The sequence below is a fragment of the Pezoporus occidentalis genome, unplaced genomic scaffold (genome assembly GCF_034315485.1).
Source record: "Pezoporus occidentalis ecotype Australia unplaced genomic scaffold, CSIRO_AGI_Poc_V1 ctg431, whole genome shotgun sequence".
Lineage (NCBI taxonomy): Eukaryota > Metazoa > Chordata > Aves > Psittaciformes > Psittacidae > Pezoporus > Pezoporus occidentalis.
The window spans coordinates 64,358-80,603 of record NW_026915760.1 but is presented as its reverse complement, the minus strand read 5'-3'; the positions used below and the strand labels follow the sequence as shown (position 1 = coordinate 80,603).

Below are 16,246 nucleotides of genomic sequence, written 5' to 3'. Positions count from 1 at the left end.
CCTGACCAGCTCAGTCTTCAAGTTCATTCAAGTCAAAACCAATGCAATGACATTTTTGACAAGGATTCTCAACGTGGAGGTGACAATGCTGCAGGAGCCGGGGTGTCCCTGCTTCATGTGAAATATGGTTAGTGGGGGCCTTGGCAGTGCTGGGAATGGTTGGACTGGATGAGCTTAAAGGGCTTTTCCAACCCAGCTGATTCCATGATTCTATGAAACAGAACGGCCAAGCTCAAGGTCCCCCAAGCTAAATATTATATTTATATAGTTATGAATTCTTTATATATATAAAATGGGAAGGAAAATAGGATGTGAAGTCATAAGGAGGTCCTGGGTGTCACCAGGGTCTCTGTTTCACATCAGGGTATGCTCAGGGCCCCACCACAGCTCACCTGCAGCTCTGTCTGCTCGCCCAGCGCCCTAAGCAGGGCAGTCTGCTCCTCATTGCTGGCCATGATGCGGAGGACCTGGTCCCTGCAGGGAGGCAGAGCCATCAGCACGGGATGGAGTCACTGGAAGGGGAAAGGAGCTAAGCTTCCAGTGTTGATGTGGTGCCATTGTGGTCTGGGTGGAGCCTGTGAAAGGTCTGCACTGGCTCAGTAGGCTGGAAAGTCCATCAGCGGTTGGAGGTTGGAGATTGGAAGTGAAAAGTGCAGGTTCAGAACAGCCAAGATAGGGAAAAGAAGCAAGTGCTGGAGAACCTGAGGTGGTCTCCATCCTTCTTTTGATCATAAGAATGCCCAAAATGTTAGGAGATACCCTATATATCAATATATTCTGCCTATATCATAGTATCATGGAATCCCAGACTGGTCTGTGTTGGAAGGGACCTTAAAGCTCCTCCAGTTCCAACCCCCTGCCACAGGCAGGGACACCTTCCACTAAAGCAGCTTGCTCCAAGCCCCTGTGTCCAGCCTGGCCTTGAACACTGCCAGGGATGGGGCAGCCACAGCTTCTCTGGGCACCCTGTGCCAGCGCCTCAGCACCCTCACAGGGAAGAATTTCTGCCTAAGAGCTCATCTCAGTCTCCCCTCTGGCAGGTTAAAGCCATTTCCCCTTGGCCTATCAAGGGCTGTTGATATGTTTAGGTACTTCCCAATACAGCTTCCACTCCAGCCTGGCTGGGCTCCACAAGGGTGGGTTAAGCTACACCACTGCCAGTGTCCCTATAGCAAAACCTGCTCGATTTCACCCCTTTGGGATGTCATCCTTCCTGTCTGATCCCAAAGGAGAACAGATAGGTCTGGGTATCTCTCACCCTGGTCCCCATCCCCATCCGTGGTGTCCCGTCCCCCCCCGGCTTCCAGCAGGACTCACCCCACAAAGAGCTGCTCACTGCAGGTGGCTGCCACAAGGGAGGCAAAGACCAGGAGGATTTTCATGGTGAGCAGACACAGACGAGCCTCAGCCATTCATGGACCTTCTCAGCAGGGCCGCATCTGTCCCACGGCGCCAGCAGTGACAAGCAGGTTAGGAACAGCTCCAGGAGCCCAGATGTTTGCTTTAGTTGGACAAGAGCAGCCAAAACAGGGAGGATCTGGTAATGTCTTCCTCAGTGCAGGCAGCCAGGGAGGATGTGTACCCATGCACCCAGTTTGGGGCGAGTTGCTGTCACACCAAGTGTGACATCCCATGGGTGTGGGATGGTGGCAACAGTGAGGTCCTAGAACCCCGGGGTACACAAGGACACGGTGCTTTGTTCCCATTAATTCCTTTATTACTGATCACTATCAGTAAGTCAGTTACGGTGAGTAAAGCGAGTGTGTATTAGAAGTTACTACAAGATTACTACAAGTTACTACAAAATTACTACAAAATACCAGCGGAAAAGCATATAAACATAATTTATATTTACGATTAACTACTTATATGCACACATATATATAGACATACATTATAACTCAAAATCTACCATTCAAGTTATTACCGGTGCCGATCCTCCAGGAATGGGGCCAGCTGATGATGGATGAAGTCTCACATCAAAGCTGATGGATGTCACAGAGCCCAAAGCCAGCCAGACATCCCCAGTGAGGCTCCAGGGGTCACACAGGGATGATCACCTGGAGGTAATGCTCAAAGAGAGAGAAAACAATGAGTTGGTTTTGGGTAGAAAATGAGTTATTTTATGTCTTCTAGTTTAGATACAAGAGTGGGTGCCCGTGGCTGACTTCTGCTGCTTCAGGAGGTCAGTTCCTTACAGAGGTTTCTTTGTTCCTCAGGTTATAGTAGCCTCTTTGTTCCACAGGTTATAGCAGGGTCTTTGTTGTGCGTTTATCTGCAGTGCCCTGAGCTCCTGTCTGTGCTTGTCAAGGATGCTCTGGGTTCCTGGGCTGGGTTCCCAGCCTGGCAGACGTCACCTCAGTGAGGTTTGTAGCCGGCATCCGTTGTTTTTCTCAATAAAACCAGGTTGTTTTTCCAATTGCACCAACAGCAGTGTGTGCGGCAGGGACAGAGCCGCAGCCGGGGGGGGTCCATTGCGGTTTCAAAATGCAGAACCAGGACAGAATCCCAGCCTGGTTTGGGCTGAATGGACCTTAAGGTTCATCCAGTTCCAACCCCCTGCCATGGGCAGGGACACCTTCCACTAGAGCAGCTTGCTCCAAGCCCCTGTGTCCAACCTGGCCTTGAACACTGCCAGGGATGGGGCAGCCACAGCTTCTCTGGGCACCCTGTGCCAGTGCCTCAGCACCCTCACAGGGAAGAACTTCTGCCTAAGAGCTCAGCTCAGTCTCCCCTCTGGCAGGTTAAAGCCATTCCCCTTGGCCTGGCCCTACAGGCCCTTGTCCAAAGCCCCTCTCCAGCTTTCCTGCAGCCCCTTTAGGCACTGGAGCTGCTCTAAGGTCTCCCCTTCAGGAGCCTTCTCCAGGCTGACCCAGCCCAGCTCTCTCAGCCTGGCTCCAGAGCAGAGCTGCTCCAGCCCTCACAGCATCTCTGTGGCCTCCTCTGCACTCGCTCCAACAGCTCCACGTCCCTCTTGTGCTGCTGCCCCAGAGCTGGATCAGGACTGCAGGGGGAGTCTCCCCAGAGCACAGCAGAAGGGCAGGATCCCCTCCCTGAACTGCTGCTCATGCTCCTTCTGATGTTGGTGAGCTGGTCCTGGCCAGTGGTGCCAGGTAAAGGTCAATGTGTCCCATTGCTGGCCTGTCCTCCCAATGGAAGAGCATTTTCTCATGTCCAGCCTGTCCCTCTCTTGTTTCAGTTGATGCTGTTGTCTCGGTTTCATGTTCTCAATAACCTATTTCTATGGATGGGAGCGTTCTCATTAGGTCACCCCACCCCAAAGCTGTCTCATCTCCAGGCCAAACTAGCCCATCTCAGCATCCCACCAGGGGACACATCCTCCTGTTCCTCTTGGTGATCCCCACTGGTCTTCCTTCCAGTCTCTTTGGTGCCAGGATCCCAAAAACTGGATGCAGTTGTCACCAAAGCACACATTTAGTAGAAGAGGGGCTGGGTGGCCTCAGACCCGGATGGTTGGAATAAGCTTTAGGTCTACAACACCAGCTGCGGCTCCTCAGGCTCTGCAGCTCCTCCCCACTTGCCACAAAGTCCCTGCTCTGGTGGCAACAGGTTGGCCAGGACCAAAAGCCAACATGGGCCCTGGACCCTCTCCACCAGTTGGGATTTACCAGTGTTGGTTCTAATCCCCATCTGGAGGACGGGATATCGGAAGTGTGGGTCAGTTTGGGAAGCAGATGCCAGGAGCAGAGGGGATGGGGACACACGTGGGGAAGCTCCAGCTGCCCCGTGCTTGGGTTTGCTTTTGAAAACATCTGCACTTAACCCCAAACCAAACCCACGTGGCTCTTTTCAATGCCTCAGACTCACCTTCACCTTCCTTTCCCTGCCATAATCTCATGTCCTTCAATCTGAACCAACATTTCACCCACTACACCAGGTAGTTTTGCCTCCTGCCAAGCTCACGGAGCAGTGAGTAACTCACCAGCTGCTGGGAGATCACAAGACATGGAGATAAACCTGTTAGAGCTGATTGATAATCACTGCAGCAGCAGCAGCAGGGATTGCTAAACTCTGCCCTTTCCATGGCTCCCGTGCACAGCCCTGAGCTGTCTGCTCTTAATTCCCAAGAAATGAGCAGGATGAAGAGCAGGATGAGGGGGACTCCTGAGGGATTGCAAACTGGCTGTGCTGGATGAGAGCAGGAGTCTGCCCATCTTCATCCTCCTTCTAAGCATGGGCAAATCCAGGAGGGAGGCAAGGGACAGGACAAGTATTTGGGGGATGTTAGGCCAGGATTGCTCCTTCCCACCAGGCAGCATCCTGAGGCTCATGACAGGAAACAAAATTCCTTTAATCAGTCTCCTAACCTGGATTATGCTGCTGATCATCATCATGTCTACAGCAGCTTGTTCTGCTTCCAGAAGTGAGCTCTCTCAGAGCTTTGGCTTACAAGAGCAGCAACGTGGAGCTGTTATATATGAAATAAATAGAGACGTTCTTCCATGTCCTCTCTAAACACCACTGGAGCAGAGCATGAGGCAGGCTCAGGTAACCCCCCCTGTTCTCCTTGTTTATCCAGGTGGGAAAGACCTGATCTCTTCACCTCACTGGAGGTCACTCCTCTGAAATCTCAACAGCCACACAAGTGCTCACACCATCCATCCTCCTCTTGTCACTGTTCCTACTGCGTCTCATTGAGGTGGGCCACAACTGCATCCTAAAATCTTCTAATGGATCTACCATGCACATACAGTGGAAGTGAACACGACAAGCATTAAATGCTTTTCATATGCAGACACGTGTTGCTGTAGGAGGAATGCATACAGGGGTTTTATTCAGCCAGATACCATAGTGCCACGTGAGCAGATCCAAAGGAGGCCACAGAGATGCTGTGAGGGCTGGAGCAGCTCTGGAGCCAGGCTGAGAGAGCTGGGCTGGGTCAGCCTGGAGAAGAGAAGGCTCCTGAAGGGGAGACCTTAGAGCAGCTCCAGTGCCTAAAGGGGCTGCAGGAAAGCTGGAGAGGGGCTTTGGACAAGGGCCTGTAGGGCCAGGACAAGGGGAATGGCTTTAACCTGCCAGAGGGGAGACTGAGATGAGCTCTTAGGCAGAAGCTCTTCCCTGTGAGGGTGCTGAGGCACTGGCACAGGGTGCCCAGAGAAGCTGTGGCTGCCCCATCCCTGGCAGTGTTCAAGGCCAGGTTGGACACTGGGGCTTGGAGCAAGCTGCTCTAGTGGAAGGTGTCCCTGCCCATGGCAGGGGGTTGGAACTGGAGGAGCTTTAAGGTCCTTTCCAACCCAAACCATTCTATGATTCATATCATTACAGCTGTCACAAGCACAAAAAGGGAAGAGGATTTATGAGCTTGCTCCTTACAGAAAGCTCAATCCCACCCCAGATTTCAGTAGGGATTGTCTCGCACGTGTTCCATGATTGTTTTCAGGCCCAGCCAGGTCTCCTCTGCAGTTGGAATAATCTGGTTGGCTGGCAGGAGGAAACCAAAGCGACCTGTGTCTCGCAGCTCAAAGGCAAAGGAGTATTTGATGCCATAATCGTAGCTCCAGTCAATGCTGCCTCCACTGGCTTGGTCTGAAAGAGAAAGGGAGAAGATTCAGAGGGTGAAAAGAGGATTGACTGAGTTCTGGTGTCCTATCTTTTATATTTGTGAGGGATGAGTACTGGCTTCTTATGTGAAGCTTCAGCTCAAATGTTTGACTGATGGTGCTGCTCTACAGAAGCATCACTGCTTCCAAGAGGGAGAGACCTAGAACGGGGGACAGAGATAGCCCATAAAGGCTCAGACCAGCAAAATACTCACAGATAGTTTTGCAGATGCTCCCCACTTTAAAGGTGGTGTCATAAATGGACCGGATAGAATAGGCAGCAGCTCTTGCCAAGTCATCCTGGAGAGGAGGAGATGAAGGACAAGTCAGAAAGAAGCCACACGTAATGAGACTAAATGGTAAAGAGTTCACCAACCAGAGAAAGCTCCAAACTGCTTTACAGCCTGTTTTCATCCCCCCAATGAACTAGTGCCAAATCAATCCACTTCTCAATTACTCTTACTGCCAACAGCAATTAACTTCCACAGTATATTTAGGAGGCGCCATTGCAGGTGAATTAGATCATGGCAGGCTCTGTATCTTACCATCCAGTGTTTCATCTCACTGACTGTCTCATCAAGAAAAGGTTCAAGAAGTACCAGAAAAATTCCAAGGCAGTTGGAGATCTCCCAGTGCTCAGTGATTGGCTTTGTGCTCACTTAACTATGTAATGGGTGGTTGTAGAGCCAGGCTCTGCTTGGAGTAGGGCAAAAGGATGAGTGGCAGCAAACTGCCACATGGTAAAGTTGTGTTTAGCTATTAGGGAAAAAGAAAATCCCCATGAGTGGGGAAACTTTGGGATGGGCTTGAAGAAGCTGTGGGGTTTGTCTTTAGAAGTATCAACACAATTAATCAAACCTCAGCTGGGCAAGGCCCTAAGCAACCCAGTCCAACCTCAACACTGCCTCTGACTCCAAAGCCTGCCTGCTTCCAGCAGAGGGTTAGACTGAAGACCTTCAGAGGTCTTCTCCTTTTGTGTTATGGTTGTGAAATCCATAGCATGTCAAAGATACTATTTACAGCCACAATGCTGTCATTAAAGGAAAAAGAAGGAAATATGGATGACCAAAGAGGGCTGAGAATGGGTGGAGATGGCACGTGTTTGGATATGACCAATATTTCTCTTTTAAAGGCATTGCATTGCACCAGGTTTTTGTTCCCTCTCATGGATGGTTGCTGGTGTGGATCATAAAGTTCAGCCTGATATCTCACTGCAATACTCGAGACTGGAAAGCTGGCTGGACAGAACAGAGGAGCTGAAACCACATCACTGTGTCTCACCAGCTCGGCGTAGTCTGCTGGTTGAGTGCATTTGTAGCCATAGGGATACATCAGAAGCTGAGAGTAACTGTGGAGGGTGAGGAAGGCCCGGATGTTTCCATGATTCCTTATAAAGTCAACAATAGATTTAACTTCCACCTCCGAGTTGGCACTGGGCCCACGATAAGAGTCAGAACAGGGATTATTACTGGCTCCAGGACCTGTTGGTGCAAAGAGGGAGCAAAGGCAAACCTGTAAGAACTGAGATCCATGAGAAGTCAAAGCAGACCAACACAAAGCCAGGCTTTCCTAAGAACAGGTCTTCAGGCAAAGGCAAAGCCTTAAATGCCATTAAATACTCAAATAGCAGTGACAGAGCATGAGTACTCAAGGGACATACTCCTAGATGATACAGATTATTCCCTTCATCTTGTGCTCACTGGTAATTAATCAATGTGAAATTATCTTTACAAAAGATAGCTCCCACCCTATGTGACCATTTTCTTTCTGAATTCCCTGTATTAAGGCAATTGCTGGTCCAGGATCCAGGGACACGAAAGGGAATTTTCTTCTTAGTGACAGCCAGAATCCAGAAACTGTATTCATACCTCCAAAACCTGCATCCCAGTTCCGGTTTGGATCAACTCCAACACACAAACTGCCTTTATTCCTGGAGCGGGTCTTCCTCCACATGCGGTTCTGCAACAGAAAGACAGAGACTTCTTACAAGGGCCTGCAGGGACAGGACAAGGGGAATGGCTTTAACCTGCCAGAGGGGAGACTGAGATGAGCTCTTAGGCAGAAGCTCTTCCCTGTGAGGGTGCTGAGGCGCTGGCACAGGGTGCCCAGAGAAGCTGTAGCTGCCCCATCCCTGGCAGTATTCAAGGCCAGGTTGGACACAGGGGCTTGGAGCAAGCTGCTCTAGTGGAAGGTGTCCCTGGCCGTGGCAGGGTTGGAGCTGGATGAGCTTTAAGGTCCCTTCTAACACAAACCAGTCTGGGATTCTAAGATGCAGAATAAAACACTATGGCTTGAAGGGAGCAAATCTTGGTCCTTGCATTAAAACTGTTCCCCAGAAATAGTTGCTATTCACAAGGAAGCAATCCTAGGCAGGAGCCTAAGATTGTTCCTGATGGGCTGACTTCCAAGATGGATTTATGGTCAAAAAAAGGTCTGGTGAACTTCAAATGGGTTAAGTTGGGTTAGACAAGTAATTAGTATCTTTGGTTGCCCAACTCCTTTGTAACCCCTTCTTACAGCATTAAGAAATGGACTCTCCAAGCCTACTTTCCTCGCATTTATTGCTTGTTTGGAAGAGCACGACAGCTTCCTAAATCAGCTTAGACACACAACAGCTTACTCACAGTGGTGTGAGTGAATACATATCCATCAGGGTTTGCAACAGGCAGCAGGAAAATGTCCATTTTGTTCAGCAGAGAGGTGGTGGATGGATCCTTCCCATAGTCAGAGGCAATCTAAGCAAAGAAAAAATAGTGCACTGTGATTATCAGCATATTTCTTATCCACTCAAGTACAGAGACAAGTCTGGCTTTCAGGGCAGGGAAACAAGAAACATGAATTATCTGCTGGCCATAACTGTTCCTTGTTAAACTTGGAGCTTGGAGAGAGCAATGAATTTGTTTTATTCTGAAGATAGGAAGGTAATGGAAGAGGGAAACAAAATCTTCTCCTGCCCATCCCACAGAATGGGTCAAGGCTGACTCTAAGATTGAGACGGATTAGCCAGGCTGGGAATAGCCAACTGTGCTGCACTTCTCTGGTAGCTTAGTCATTGTCAGCAGAATGTAAATGCTCATTTATATAGAGCTGGAAGCTTGGGCACTTTCGTGGAAGGTAACTAACCACTCAAGGTTTCTCTGTGTTGGCAAACTAATCTCAAAGTCCTCAGTTACTATCAGCCCTGCAGTCCCCAACAATCTCACCTCAACTACTACAGTTTGGCCACAGACCTGTTAGAGTGAGTCCAAAGGAGGCCACGGAGATGCTGCATGGGCTGGAACAGCTCTGCTCTGGAGCCAGGCTGAGAGAGCTGGGCTGGTTCAGCCTGGAGAAGAGAAGGCTCCTGAAGGGGAGACCTTAGAGCAGCTCCAGTGCCTAAAGGGGCTACAGGAAAGGCAGAGAGGGATTTTGGACAAGGGCCTCTAGGGACAGGCCAAGGGGAATGGCTTTAACCTGCCAGAGGGGAGACTGAGATGAGATTTTAGGAAGAAGTTAAGGAGAGTTAGAGAAGCTGGCTGAACACATATAGGTGTGATACAGTTTTAAATAGCCCCAGGCATTCCCAAAACAGAAGAAAACCCAATCCCTGCTGGATTAACCTGTTTAGCTATCCACATTGCACTCGCTTGGGTAACCCACTCCCGGGAATGGATACCAGCATCAAGCCAGATTGCAGGTCGATTGCGTCCTCCAGTGCTGAACTGTGAAGCAAAATAGAGTTTTAACACTTTCACTGACACCTTTTAGTCAAGAACATCCAGCATAGCCTGGGATGCTTCTAAATTGTGCTGTCTGTAACACATGTGTATATTGGTGTTATGTCACATGTGTTCTGTGATGTACGTCACACCTTAAGCACAAACAAAGGCCGCTTTTCATAGGATTCCCCAATCTGGATCTTCCGGACAATGTCGTTAAAGGCAGATGCAAGATGATCTAGTTCTGCATAAATCTGAAATGAGAAGTCAAGAAGACATTCTGATTCCATTTATGGCTAGTGCTGATCAGAACAACTGTAAGACCTGATGAAATCTACTGTTCTCCCTTTTTGACTTCATTACTGACCTCTTCAAAGCCCCATTTCACCTTACATCAGTGTAGCTGGTGCCGTTCCTAACATCACAAAGTATGTCATCACTGCTATGTCATCAAGACTTCAGGGATAAATTTAGACCCCTCTTTTAGAACTTCTGGTAATAAAATACCTTACCCCCTGCACTGTTTGACAGCTACTGGTCTCTTATATTTCTCTATTTCAAGATTCGTTTATTTCTCAATCTCTTTTGAGGTCAGAAGAAGGGTTTTGACAGAAAGAGTATGACCAACACTTACCTGTTCAAAGACTCTGGCTCATTGTTCTGACCACAAAATCAATACATTTAAACCCAAACCCACATGCCAATAGAAGCCAGAAAGCTATTTTAGCTCCTCATATAGGACATTGAAGACATCACGAAAAAAGGCCAGATAAAAGAATCCTCTTCCCCAAAAGGTACTCACGGAATCTAAGGAGTGGTAAGTTCCATAGTTAAAGGTGGCAGTGCTGCGATCCTTTTGCTGACTTTGGGCCATATCTTGCTTCTCTTTATCTAGAACAACCTAAAAGAAACCATTCAAGTGTTGAGAAAAGCCTGTTTAGTTTGCAAACTTGTGACCAAATGTTTATCTCAAATAAAGAAATGGTGGCTCTGGAGCAAAGAGGTGCTTCTGCTGAATGTATCTGTAGCGAAGTGGGCAAGAACAGCAGTGTCTGAACAGTCAGTTTAAACTTTAAACACTTCTTAAGATGAATAAGAAAGCTTTAGGGGGAAAGAGAAGGAAAAAGTCAGTGTTTCTGCTCATATGTGGTATTTTAGATGGCATTTGGGGATTACTGCTCACGAAGAAGTGTCAAATTAGTGCCCAGATGAGTGCCTTTTCTCTCGCACAGTGGAGTACAGTTCTTGCAGAGTATGAGCCTGAACCACTCTTAACACACGTCACTGAATTATGAGTAACTTCAGTGTGGTGATTCCAAATGTTTGAGGCCAAAAGAGCACATGGAATTCCTCAGGGGTTATAAGAAAACTATTCAATAGTTTTAGATGTCATCTGCAGAGTGATCCCCACAGCTTCCCAGCACAGCAGTGATCCACAGAGTGCCTCTGAGAAATTAATTCACAGACTACAAAAATAAGGGGAGGACTCATGGAAAGCAGAGTATGGAAGAGTGTGTTAATGAATGAGGCCAGACTGTGGATCACTATTTGTTTTCAAAGGATATAAAAGCTAACAGGCTGAGAAAGTTGGGGCTGTTCAGCCTGGAGAAGAGAAGCTGCGTGGACACCTCAGAGCAGCTTCCAGTGTCTGAAGGGGGCTACAAGGATGCTGGAGAGGGACTCTTCATCAGGGACTGGAGTGACAGGACAAGGGGTGATGGGTTCAAAGTGAAACAGGGGAAGTTCAGGCTGGAGATAAGGCAGAAGCTCTTCCCTGTGAGGGTGCTGAAGCGCTGGCACAGGGTGCCCAGAGAAACTGTGGCTGCCCCATCCCTGGCAGTGTTCAAGGCCAGGTTGGACACAGGGGCTTGGAGCAACCTGCTCTAGTGGAGGGTGTCCCTGCCCATGGCAGGGGGATTGAAACTAGGTGATCTTAAGGTTCTTTCCAATCCAAACCATGCCATAATTCTATTAAATATGTGCCAATGGCATTGCCTACTTGCAGGTCTTTTATGAGAACGGAGTATTCAAACCCATGGGATTCCAGGAAGGCTTTGACTAACGGGACTCTTTTAGCAGGGATTCTCACATCCGCAGGGAAGGATGGGGCAGTGGGATTCTTCCAGAAATCAAGCTGAAAAAGGAAAAGGAAAATGGATTTGGTTTGGGGAAACCGTTCTGCAAACTGCTCTTCTAAAGCTTTAGAAATGCTGGCTGCTCCCAGACTGAATGTCTCCTGCAGAACTGTGCTTACAGCACGGTCCATTCTTTCCCTTGGCCTTGCCACAACCTTGTAGCAGTAAAAGTAACAAACTCACACAAAAAAACCCCAACAAAGGTCCACAGGAGACTAAAATAAGCATTTTCACTGACTTCAGAGCCTCAGTCACATAAGGAGGAAACTTTAATCTTCTATGATGATTATTTTACTATCCTCCATTTTACTATAGTTTAAAGAAAATCTCTGCATTACAATACTAGATAACACTGGTTTTATTTTTCCTTTTATTTCCCCTTTGGTAGGGCTTTTCTACATTTTCATTCCTATACTATTCAAACCAATAGTTTTCAAGATAACAATAGTAACAATTCTCACCAATGCCAATAAGAACAGCAATAACCTGGAATTTTATAGTGTGTTTTCCTGCTTCAGTACAGTGTAGACTAACTAATACAGTCCTCCCACAATGCTGGGAGACAAGTACAGGAACATTAGCATCCCCACTTTAAAGACAAGCTTTCCAATATTAAGAGCAGATCACTTCAGTTATGACTGTAAGCCCAGTAGGAAGAAAATATGATTGCAGGCACTCCTGAATACCAAGCTGGCACCAGAACCTGCAGATCAAACACCAAGTTTTGAGGCAGTAAATCCATTTATTACAACTGCCACAGTATGGCACAAACCCTTCACGTGTAATGCAAAGTCCTACCCCTAACTAAAGCATTAACAAATGTCTCTGTGGCAATAACATACCTCAAGGTGTCCCATCGTTTCCAAATGCTGTAACTTCTTAACCTCCTCCTCATTTTTTGGCTTGATTCGGAGAACCTGGTGCCTGCAATAGAGCACTAAGATTTCAGAAACAGGCTAAAAAAGGGGTCTGATTGAAATAGCTGCTTGTTGGCATCATGGATTTGGTGGGTAGTTACTTGAATGTCACCATCTGATACGAACTTCTTCAATGCACTTGACTTAAGGTCACCCAAGAGTTCAACCAACAACCTGCTAGACATGCACTAGATTAGTAACTACTTAAATGACAGTATTAAGGTTTCATCATAAGTCATCAAGTGGATAACTTTTTAATCGCTAAAAGGATCAGTCTTGCATCTATTAGTTATTTTTTGTCAACAATTTGCAGAAAGACAATATTCTGGTTGGGTTTGATCTAAATGTTTGGGGAGCACTATTCAACCAAGCAAAGCAAACACTAAATAAAGGATTAGTTTCATCTTTCTTCGGTTCAGATGAAGACTGTTGACAAACTTCCCTGTGTTGTCAGAAGCTGGTATCATCAGAGGGTGGCCTGCACCATTCCAGGAGGAATGAATCACCATCAGGAAGTTCCTCACTCCACTTAACTGTGCATTGTACAACATGCAGTGACCACAGCCTACAGTCTCCAGCTAGTTTTATATCCCTAAAAACATATGTCCCATTCAAGTACACAATGTTGCAGGCTGCTTGGTAAAAAGAGGTACAAGAAAACAGTACCATGAGGACAGGCTGCTGAGGTCAGGGTTGTTCAGGCTGATCTAGCTGCAGCCTACAACTGCTTGAAGGGAATTACAAAGCAATTACAAACTCTTCTTGGTAAGGGTGGATGATAAAAAGAGGAAGCAGCTCCATGCCCTGAACAGAAGGATGGACTGAAAACTTCTGGAAGCCTCTTCTACCCAGTGCTTTTATGAAATGACAAAAAGATCTCTAAGAACAAGTGTATGCAACAACTGGGAGACAGAAGATCCTATTCTGGATAACCAGGGGGGATTCTGAAGGAAACCTGGAAGCCAGAATGAATTAACAACTGAAAGTAGAGCCTGGGGTCAATGTCGTAGCCAAAGTACCAACGTGCTCCTTAGCTGTAGAGCCTGAGGGGTTTTGTTTAATCAAGTTAGATCAACACTGAAGGCACTTTACCACAGTAGTAACTTATTACTAGATTCTCCATCATCATAAGCTTTATGTCTGGATTGGATTCTTCCACAAAGAAATGAGGCTCATTCACCACAGCTACTGGACAGACTGAGGAATTAATTAATGAGAATTAGACTACATTATGCCAAAGCCCAGATTAAATGGTCAAAATAGCTTTTCCTGGTTTTACAAATCCCAGAGTTTTAGTAAATTATGTATATTACTTCTTATTCTTAATCCTTACATCTTCATGTACAGATTTACTCACAGGAATCTAGTGCTGACTTACTACATCTCAGGGAGTATCTATTATTTTTTTATCATCTTCTATTAAGGTTCTTACATGGTCAGTAAGGCTGTAAGGAAACACACCAGGAGGCAAGTTTTGCAATGCAACACAAGGATAAATCTTTAGAATATAATCATTGGAAATAAGGATCTGAATTGCTTAGCGCTCTGAAGAGGATAAACCATTTAAAAAGAAATAAGAAACTCCAAAACCAAAGGGAAACTAGTGAGTTTTCTGACCTGAAACCAGGTTCTGGGCTTTCAGCTCTGCTTTGTGCCACACCAAATCTGTCAAGCTGCACACTTGAGTTGCGCAGTGAGGTTCAGCTCCACATCAAGGCTCCAGATGGCTCCCATGGCACAGTCAGAGCCCCACAGTCACAGCCTTGGGTGGAGAATAATTTAGGAGCTCAGCATGCAGACAGACCCTTCTCCTCAGAAAATCCAAATGAAAGTAGAGAAGGGTCCCGTCAGACACCAAAGTACTGAAGCAACAAGAGAAGTCAGCCATAAATAACAAAGAATGTGCCCCAAGCAGATTTCATAAAGCTAAGACGATGAACAAATACAACTGGGTCATAGAGCCTGAAATGAAAAGGCTTCCACAAAAGCATTACTCACCCAACAAAAGTTTCCAGGCACAAGGAAACCCCGAAGAGGGCACTGAAGATCAAACCCAGCTTCATGTTTGATGAGGAGCTCAGCTCAGCCTAACAAAGGTGAATTTAGACAAGACTTGTTAAAAAAAACCCACCCTTCTTCCACATGCCTGCATTCCATGTGACTGAGTTCTCACATTTTATCAGAGCTTTCAAGGCAACCAGCAGATAGGAGGCTGATTTCACCTCCAAAACGTTTCCACTGACACACTCAAACCTGTCAGGGAGGAGCTGTTTTCAAAGCTTTGCCCACAAAGCTCCTCAGTGTCCTTTTACACACTTTACTAGGGAGAGGAAAATAAGAGTCAAACCAGCTCCCGCTGGGGGTGAGGAGCTCTACCTCATGGACTTTTGGTCCTGGGTTTTCCTCCCATAGATTTCTAGTAGCTAATTTCTTGTTCCAAAGAGGCAGCCAGCAGAAAGATCCCTCTCCAGCAAAAATACTCTATTTGAGTGCTTGTTTTGAAGGATGAACTCTGCGTCCTGCCTGTGATGCAACAAGTTCTCTCTGACAGACAAGGCCATGCTATAAATTCACTCTTACACACAAGTTACACATTCTAGATACAAGCCAGATGATAGTTTAAATATTCTTTATTGACATTACTAGCACCCCCTCAACCTCCAGATGGGATGTTCCATACAGATCCAGCCACTCCTTCAAGCGAGTTAAGGTTGCAGCAAGGTTCACATGAAAGCATGTTTATTAGGAGCAGGAAAAAGCCTTTGGTGAACAGGAACTTAGAGGAGCTCCACTCTGCAGCTAGACCCTCCTCCTTGGACAGGATTCCTCTCCTAATGAAGTAAGCTTCTCAGGAAGAGCTGGCACAGGTTGGAAGAAGTGCCGGGACAGCCACTGCTGGCTCCTCTCAATTTTACAATGCCCACAGGGCTCTTCCCTGATCCAGCAGCTCTCTGAGTCCCTTTGCTCTTGTCCTGGTCTCTGTCTACGTCTTGCTCCACAGGGAATAGCCTTCCGCTTGTTTACCTTCCGTGAAGGTGCCAAGATGTTTGAGCTCCCATAGGAGTAATGGTGCCGGGCAGGCTTCTGGCTGAGCTTTGGGAACCATCTCTCTTGCCTTTGGCTGCAGGAACACCCAGCTGTGGGTGTCCCAGAATGCCTGGGAGGACCGGAGAGCTGCTGGAAACACCTTTTGCTTATCCCATGAAAAATGTTACTGAGGAAGAGCCAGGTGCTGACCCTGCTGTAATAGCTGCAGATGGGGTTCCTGGGAACTAAAATGAGGCAGAAGGGAAATGGTTCAGCTACTCTGGAATCAACCTCAGGACACCAAGGGAAGGAAGTCTGACAATCCCCAGTGGAAGCTCTCAATAACCGTCTCCCCAGTGACAGCTCTCACTGTCAGGGTTTGTCAGCACTTCCCTGAGGAGCTTCCCCTGTTCCCTGCTCCCACCCTACCCTTCCACAGCCAGGGCTGGGGTTTCCTGTCATGTGTTCCAAGCAAGTGTTTTGTAAAGCTCATGTTTTGGGAACAAAGGGAGCCTCAGGCAGGGATTCTGCCTGTTCTGACATACAGGAATTAGTCATCCTGCAATTGTTGTATCTTGGGGGCACACTCTGGAGAACATATGCTCTGCGGGAGGTGAGGTATGTTCCTGTAAGTGCCCAGGTCCTTGAGGCTTAACCTAACCCAGTCTTTGGGAAATGAGAACATCTCCACTCTCCCTAACTCAGATAACACAAGTGGATCCTAAGAGACAGGAACCACCATGAGAACTTCCTGCTTCTAGCACTACAGTAATTCTGATGGAAGACATTCCACCTATAGCTTATGGCCTTCAACATTTCACAAGGAACCAACACAGTGTCCACACCACCTCTTGTGAATCGTTGAAAACAGGAAGGAGGGACTTAATTTAGGGCAAAATTACAGCTTG

At 47.2% G+C, this 16,246-nt stretch overlaps 2 protein-coding genes across 5 annotated transcripts in view; both read right to left on the bottom strand.

Moving 5' to 3' along the window:
• Positions 1-16,246, bottom strand: part of LOC134171960 (carboxypeptidase A1-like) — a 35,250-nt gene that overhangs the window by 3,895 nt on the left and 15,109 nt on the right. Inside the window, exons 1-2 of one of the 2 annotated variants that reach the window (XM_062634633.1) lie at positions 1,318-1,444; positions 393-474 (exon numbers count right to left, since the gene is read on the bottom strand). In XM_062634633.1, coding sequence (XP_062490617.1) covers positions 393-474; positions 1,318-1,412 — 177 coding nt within the window. In that variant the 5' untranslated portion in view covers positions 1,413-1,444. Of the gene's footprint in view, positions 1-392; positions 876-1,317; positions 1,445-16,246 lie in introns of those variants that run through there. The other variant, XM_062634634.1, reaches the window with a different exon arrangement.
• LOC134171963 (carboxypeptidase A2-like) lies at positions 5,278-14,892 on the bottom strand. 3 transcript variants are annotated; one of them, XM_062634637.1, is made up of 12 exons: positions 14,688-14,892; positions 14,310-14,398; positions 12,237-12,318; positions 11,259-11,393; positions 10,062-10,160; positions 9,412-9,513; positions 9,161-9,262; positions 8,186-8,296; positions 7,430-7,520; positions 6,843-7,042; positions 5,777-5,861; positions 5,278-5,547 (listed from the first exon to the last, which is right to left on the bottom strand). In XM_062634637.1, the coding sequence occupies exons 2-12, from the start codon at positions 14,372-14,374 to the stop codon at positions 5,360-5,362; spliced, it is 1,260 nt and encodes a 419-aa protein (XP_062490621.1). In that variant the 5' UTR covers positions 14,375-14,398; positions 14,688-14,892; the 3' UTR covers positions 5,278-5,359. The 3 variants fall into 3 exon arrangements, with proteins under 3 accessions (XP_062490621.1, XP_062490623.1, XP_062490620.1); XM_062634639.1 differs by lacking the exon at positions 14,688-14,892 and adding an exon at positions 14,485-14,530; XM_062634636.1 differs by lacking the exon at positions 14,688-14,892 and having other exon boundaries at positions 14,310-14,465.